The following is a 7,934-nucleotide window of genomic DNA, read 5'->3' on the forward strand; positions in this document are numbered from 1 at the left end:
GATCGAAGGATTAGGAACTTCCAATCTGGGGACATTCTCTGTCCAAATTAAGACCCATTAGAGCTATAGTCTAGAATATCACCAGCCGGGCCGAATTGTAACAGGCTCATGACTTGTTTTAGTATAAATAGTAGAACATTGTTTTTTAAGTTTTAACTAGAGATTTGATTTGCGGTCTTTCTTTTGTAGTAGAAGTTACTTAGCATGTGTGAGGCAAATGGATGTGACATAGTGAATGGTCACTAATGAATGTTCATTTATGAATGGTATGAGATGTTTGGATGATATTTTCAAATTATAGCATGACGATGTCTACATCTTTTCCTACCAGTCTTCTATACTTCAATATGACTTCTGTAATGTTTAATCATAATATTTCATGAAACTTGGATCAGTTCACATTCAATAAATTGCAATTCATTTGGATTGAGCATCCAAAAGCACTCAAGTTTTGTTATTCCACTTAGGATTGGGAAATCCACTATAGTGAAACACCAAAATGGACAGAAAATTCTGTTTTTTTTTTTAAAAATTGAAAAAGGGAGATTTCATTAAGGAAAAAAGAACACTAATATTTTGTACTTCATAATTTCATACATGTATATGCATGTATGAATTCACAGTGGACAGAATTTTTTATTTTTTTTTCTCCTAACATTGCTTATGTGTTCTACAACCATTGAGCATGATGAGCTGTTTGTTTAGCTATTCCTGAACTGCATCTCTTTAGATTTGCTTGTGGGCACCCCATTTTTGATGGTGTAACAGAGTGTAGTAGATGATATGCAAGCACTTACAAATTACATAAATTGCATGCAAGCCATACAAGTCAAATTAAACTGTTCAAATAATGGTTCTCGTTTTAGATATATCATGAACCAAAAATTACACTCTTTGATGGTCTGACTATCAAAATAGTGAACATTTATTGGATGATTAAAAATGTTTTCTTGCCCAACGGTCCTATTGCCATAAACAAGTGTCCATGGATTAGAAGCTAGGATTGTTTTATCAGGATTTACTGCCTATTTCATGGCCTTTGTGTATGTCTGCATTTGTTTCAAGTTATCCCTGGTTTATAGGCGAATGTTGCCATCTAATCATCCTACTCTATGTCAGAATGTGACCATTTGGATGATTTGGTTTCTGGATTTTCTTTTATCAGTCGCACTTTTTGAGCCTTTCTTTGATATCTTATTTGAACTTCAAACTTATAGTCCAATTACATGATTTGGAGTAGGTTATTGACTATTTTAACAAGGCATTGGAGGGCTCAAGTATAGATCTGTCATAAGCCAGTATCTCTGTGTAGATTGATCTTGGGAAACAAACAATTACATGACCGCCACTGCTAGGGTAAGTTTTTCTTATTCCCTAGTTTTAAGCTATTTTTAGCTTTTACACTGCAATATCAACATTTCATGGATTCTTTCACGTCCGTTCAAGTGGGATATGACCTTTTTTATAAGAGCTGTCCATGCCAGTTTTTGAGAATTGGGTGAAGCAAGTGGGTCCCATTAATCTTAAAATTAGCGAAGATCTCAAAGTTGTCAATCTATACTCTTGGGAATTGAGCAGTAGGTGGACTCATCAATCTTAAAATTGCTTAATTCTAAGACCCAAATATGTTAATCTCATCTTTTAGGAATAGGGGACAGAAGGTGGGCCCATAAATGTTGGAATTGGTCACTACTTGAAGGCTCCAAAGTTGCCCTCAATCTTGGAATTTCACCAATCTTTGAAGAGCCCGAGTCAGTTCATATTCCTAGATTGGCTAAACAATGAAATAATCCAAATGCATGTAATCATGTAGCAAGGTGATGCATTCAGGTTCATTCATTGCAAGAAAGATAATTCATGTGTTTAGCCTAAGTAGGAAGAGGCTAACTAATTGGGTATTTTCTACTAGCAATAGAAAATAGTACAAAGTACAAACAATGTTAATGTTGGTGAGAGGCATTTTGGAGAATAAATACAGGGTAGTGTGATCTTACGAACTGGTTGGATGATAGATACACAACATGTGGGCCTTTAAAAGGTTTAAATTTTCAACCGTCGACATCATTAACCACCTTGTTTCCTGCGGAAATTAGATGGTAAAATGGATAGACAGTGTGGATCACACACATACATCACTTTGAGACCCACAGATTTTAACGGTACCCCATCCATGTTGGATTTCATGCACCTGGATAGTCTTTTGGAGGTCTAATTACATGTATATTTCCCTCTTAAACATACACCGTTCAAATTACATATGTAATTAAAAAAACAAACACCTTAATTTGAGATGAACTAATTTTAAGCAGCTGCTAAACAGGGGCTAACTTTTCACGTTGAATGTGAACCATCGACCAGACATCCCAGATGCTTTTCATCTGTAAGGAGAAAATAAAGCAATAGGGAAATGACATGATGCATTCTTTCATATCTTGATCCGGTTCGTCCATTTAGCGACCCACTTTGTATTCATCATGTCTCCAAAAGATTGAAATGATCACGCTAGGAAACAGTTGGAATTTGTTGTGTCAAGTGCCTACTATGTTATCTGTCATCCAATCCATTCATCTCATAATCTCATGTGAAAAAATCACAGTATTTCTTTTTTCGAAAGGCAATGGAAACTTTCATTTATCTTTTTATTTTAAGGCAACCTAAACCTTCATAGTAGGAAAAAAGAAAAAAAGAAAGGAAAAAGGTGGTTAGAAGGGAGAATACAAGCCCCATATATATATATATATATATATATATATATATATATATATATATATATATATATATATATATATATATATATATAAAGATAATGCTTAAACTTCGTTGGGCCATAACCTATATATATGTATGTATAATCTATATGAGAAATATTTTGGCCTGATTTTTCTCTCCTCTTTTTCTTACTCATGTCTCTCTCTTACTATGTAATGTTTCTACAAGTATGTTCCAATTTTGTTAGTTATATATGTAATAGCTTATTGAGGACATGCAGAAAGCAAATGAAGAGATGGAAAAACTGAAAGGGGAGGCACAAGCCAACAAGGATCACATGCTATAGGTGGTTTCGATTTTTTACTTGAATTTATTATCTGATACTCTTAAGGATTTAAATATTTTATGATATTTTTTTGACAATAAAAAGAAATAACACAAGTGAATGAAGTTGCATTGAAGCAAATTGAATCTGCTCATGAAAAATTCAAGGCTGAGGTACATCCCTGTATCCTGAACCTCATTTGTTTGAAAGTTGCAATCCCTGTTTTCAGTATTTTTTTTGTCTTTCTTTCTTTTGAGATGTGTACAAAGTCATGCTTGTTTGATTGTGTCTATAAATGTTGTTTTATATAGACGGACCAGCTAAAGAAGTCACTGGAGGATGAAATTCATTTTCTCAAGGGAAGGGTTTCAGAACTTGAAAGTGATCTTGTGTCAAAGTACACAGAAGTTACATCTGCAGTTTCAGGGAAAGAAGAAGCTCTATCTTCTGCATTTGCTGAAATTGACCGTCCGAAGGAAGAAAATTCTGTAAAAACGTGAGCATTATTGCATTATATGGAGGGTGTTTACAGTGTTGGAGTGTATTAGTTTCTTTCACATGAGGGCACGCCTTAGTTGTATACAACCACTCTTCTTATTGTAGGTCTCAGATAGTGGAATTGGAAATTCAGATCTCTTCTTTGAAAGAAGATCCTGAAAAGGAGCATCTACGCTGGCGTACTAGCTAGAGCAATTATGAAAGACAAGTTTGCTCTTAATTTCTTGTCATAATTCTTATTTCCCATCTCATTCATGTGCAGTGGGATATGGAAGAACTTCGTAGGAAGTATTTGGAGATGGAGTCGAAGCTAAAGTTCGAATAGGTTCCTTTTTTGTAATTCTTATGATAGGTTGAGCAAAGTGAAGTATTGTTTATTTAAAAATGTGAGTGTGGGATGCATTGTATGATTTGATTGCTATTTGTAATAAATGCATCATTTTTTTCTTGATTACATTTTATGTACTATTCCTATTAGCATTAAGCTTAAATGAGTTATCAATCATAGTAGGTTCTTGCAATGGAAACAGGCACCATTATTATAAATTTTTTAAAAAATAGCTACGGATTTTAGCCGTAGCTATTGTTCTGAAAACCGTTGCTATTGTTACTTCAGCATATTGTTACGGATTTCATTCCACTTTTAGCTACTGATATTATCCATAGCCGTAGGTACATTTTGCTATAGAAATTATAACTACTGCTTTTTTCCGTAGCTACTGATATCTATTGCTACGGATTTAATCTGTTGGTGTAGGTATGTTTCACTGCAGAAATTATAGCTATGGCCTTTATCTGTAGCTATTGATATCTATTGCTACGGATTTAATCTGTAGGTGTAGGTACATTTCGCTATAGAAATTATAGCTACGGCTTTTATTCGTAGCTACTGATCTCTATTGCTACGGATATAATCGGTAGCCATTGGTTTTTTTACCTTTAGCTACCCACCAATAGCTACGGACGTGCTACGGACTATCTACGGTTTTTATCCGTAGCTTTTACCCCTTTTCTGGTAGTGAGAGATAGCTCTAGAAGACTAAGTGAAAACCACGTTCACTTGTCCATTTGGTACGTTTGCTTTCAGACGGATGTCATTTGGATTGTGTAACGCTCCAGCAACTTTTCAACAGTGTATGTTAAGTATTTTTTCAAATATGGTTGGGAAGTTTCTTGAGGTTTTCATGGATGATTTCTCTGTATTTGGGAGTAGTTTTGAGGAATGCCTCAACAATTTATCTCTTGTCATATGTAGGTATGAAGAAAAACACATTGTCTTAAATTGAGAGAAATGTCATTTTATGGTTGAAAAAGGAATAGTTTTGGGCCATGTTATCTCCAAAATGGAATCGAAGTAAATCGCTTAAAACTCAACATTATTATTAATCTACCTATTCCCCGAATTGTTAAAGATATTAGATCACTTCTAGGGCACGCCAGTTTCTATAGAAGATTCATCAAGGACTTTAGTGCCATTACTAGACCCTTGACTAATCTTCTTCAAAAGGATGTCTCATTTGAGTGGACAGATGAGTGTGTAAGTGCCTTTAATAAAATTAAATTATCCCTTGCCACTGCATATCATGCGTCCACTTGATTGGACACTTCCTTTTGAACTAATGTGTGATACAAGTGATTATGTTATAAGGGCTGTTTTGGGCCAAAGGAAAGATAAATGGCCCTACGTTATTCATTATGCGAGTAGAACTCTAAACTCGGCCCAAGTGAACTATTCACCAACTAAAAAGAGTTACTTGCAGTAATCTTTGCTTTGGATAAGTTTAGGTCCTACTTGCTGGGATCCAAAGTGGTCATTTTCACGGACCACTCGGCTTTGAAATATTTGCTATCTAAAAAAGATGCAAAGTCGAGACTTTTGAGATGGATCCTCCTAATCCAAAATTTTAACTTAAAAATAAAAGATATGAGAGTAGGAAACGTAGTGGCCAATCACCTTTCCAGATTGGTGTTAGGTGATTTCACTGAGGATATGTATATCCAGGATGCTTTCCCGGATGAACAATTATTTACGATCTCCAAATTGCCTTAATATGCGGATATGGTGAAATATCTTGTAACGGGAAAAATGCCATATCATTGGAAGTCACAAGATAGGAAGTGTTTTAAAACCGAGGTTAGGAACTTCTTCTGGGATGACCCATATTTATATAAATATGGGAGTGATCAGATTTTTAGACGTTGTGTCCCAGAGGATGAAGTTCAGAGTGTTATTTCCTTTTGTCACATGGGAGCATGTGGTGGCTATTTTTCTGCTAAGAAAACCACTGCAAAAATTCTGCAGTGTAGTTTTTACTGGCCCCACCATGTTTAAAGACACCAATGCTTTTTATGTTGCTTGTGATAAATGTCAAAGGTTGGGAAGAGTGTCCTGGTGCAACATGATGCCTTTATCCCCAATTTTACCATTGGAGATTTTTGATTGTTGTTGGGGTATTAATTTTATGGGCCCATTTCCATCTTCTTTTGGATTTCTTTATATATTGGTTGGTGTGGACTATGTTTCAAAGTGGATTGAAGTAGTTCTAAGTAGGACCAATGACAACAAAGTGGTCATACGATTCCTCAAGAAAAATATTTTTTCTAGATTTGGAACTCCAAAGGCCATTATTAGTGATGACGGGTCTCAGTTTTGTAATAGGACATTTGAGGCTTTGATGAAGAAATATGACATCAAGCATAAAGTAAGCACCCCAGACCACCCACAAACAAGTGGGCAAGCTGAGATTTCTAATTAGGAAATCAAACACATTTTAGAGAAAACTATAAGGCCAGATAGGAAGGATTGGTCCCTCAGACTATCTGACGCTTTATGGGCTTATAGGACTGCTTATAAGACCCTGATTGGAATGTCTCCATACAGATTGGTGTATGGGAAGGCTTGCCACTTGCCTGTGGAATTGGAACATAAAACATACTGGGCAATAAAAAAAATAAACTTTGATATGGACCAAGCAAGTGGACAAAGGAAATTAGAGTTAAATGATTTAGAGGAGCTGAGGAGAGACTCCTATGAAAATTCTAAATTTTACAAAGAAAGGACTAAAGCTTTCCATGACAAAAATATTTTAAGAAAAAATTTTGAACCTCAGCAAAATGTCCTATTGAACAATTCCCGTTTCCAGTTTTTTCTGAAAAAATTAAGATCAAGATGGAGAGGACCCTTCATTGTGAAGAATATTTATACTCATGGGGCTGTTAAAATTAAGAATCCACGTGATGGCAATGTGTACAAGGTTAATGGTCAGAGATTGAATTCTTATGTGAAAAACTTTCATTTGGGAGAGGAGTCCGTCCCTCTTCATGAGCCAGAGTATTCGGCAGACTAAGAGGAGATACCTTGTTTCAACACTTGAGCTCTTGGTATCAATCCTTAGTGGGGGTGGCTAACATGGAGTGTGTGTACTAACATGGGTGTGTACTAACAAGCTAACCCCCCAAAAAAAAAAAAAAGATGTAATGGATGAGTCACAAGACAATGATAGAATTAAGAATAAATGCCTATATTCAATTGGTAATATCAGGGCAAAGCGCGAAAGAATGACAAGAGGTAGTAAGAAGAGACTTGAGTACCCATGGTTTAACAAAATTTATGATGTATAAAATTTTTTTATAGTTGATTCCAATTAACAGAGATAAGGTTTTGATGAAAATTTATATTATTATTATTTTTAGGTTTCAGTTAGGTTTAAGTTTTTTTTATAGGTTTATGGGAAATTTTTTCAACATTTTTCAAAATAATATATATAAGAATGTGAACATGATATTATGCGAATTCCAACGGCAAAGTTAATATTTATTATAGGTCGATAGTAGTAAAAAATTTGATAACTGAAAATTATAAACTTGAGTTCAATTATCTAATCACTAGTCTAAAATAAGTTATAATTTGATGTACTGAATTCACCAGATCATCGTTGAGGGTCAAATATTGCATATTAGACCCCGTTTTACATAATTTTACGAACATGATAATCTTGTTTAACGTCCTATTTTAATCGTGTTTGTGTTCCAAGGTGGATTTAGGAGCTTGGACTGAAAAGGGTTCTAAAAGCATGGATTTAATGCTCAAGTCACCAAGGCAAAGGACGGACCTCGGGGACCGAAATTGAAGAATTTACATGCCGAAGATCCAAGAAAATTAAGGACAAAGGTTAAATGGAGATTATGAAATTAGGAACCTTGTTGTTCACCATCGTCTCCTGGGCATAGTTGGATGATGGAATCTTTCCTAACGTTTATAATTCTCTTAGATTGGATGTGGATTGGCTAAATTTCGTTGTTTGCTTTGTCTCATAGGCATGGTTTTGTGATGGTATCGTTCTAATTCTCATACCTATCTTCTCTTGAAAACTAGATCAAATGAAGTTCGGATTTGGTTTGA

General features: G+C 35.0%; 1 protein-coding gene across 3 annotated transcripts; it reads left to right on the forward strand.

Annotated features, from left to right (window-relative positions):
• Positions 1 to 247: 247 nt before the first annotated feature.
• Positions 248 to 3,945, forward strand: LOC131230968 (nuclear-pore anchor-like). 3 transcript variants are annotated; one of them, XM_058227001.1, is made up of 4 exons: positions 248 to 266; positions 1,241 to 1,356; positions 3,346 to 3,530; positions 3,638 to 3,944. In XM_058227001.1, exons 2-4 carry the CDS (start codon positions 1,339 to 1,341, stop codon positions 3,720 to 3,722), a joined length of 288 nt encoding a protein of 95 aa, XP_058082984.1. In that variant the 5' UTR covers positions 248 to 266; positions 1,241 to 1,338; the 3' UTR covers positions 3,723 to 3,944. The 3 variants fall into 3 exon arrangements, 2 of the variants coding, with proteins under 2 accessions (XP_058082984.1, XP_058082983.1); XM_058227000.1 differs by lacking the exon at positions 248 to 266 and having other exon boundaries at positions 1,143 to 1,356; XR_009164153.1 differs by lacking the exons at positions 248 to 266; positions 1,241 to 1,356 and adding an exon at positions 2,800 to 3,207 and having other exon boundaries at positions 3,638 to 3,945.
• Positions 3,946 to 7,934: the final 3,989 nt, after the last annotated feature.

This window comes from Magnolia sinica, chromosome 17 (assembly GCF_029962835.1).
Source record: "Magnolia sinica isolate HGM2019 chromosome 17, MsV1, whole genome shotgun sequence".
NCBI lineage: Eukaryota > Viridiplantae > Streptophyta > Magnoliopsida > Magnoliales > Magnoliaceae > Magnolia > Magnolia sinica.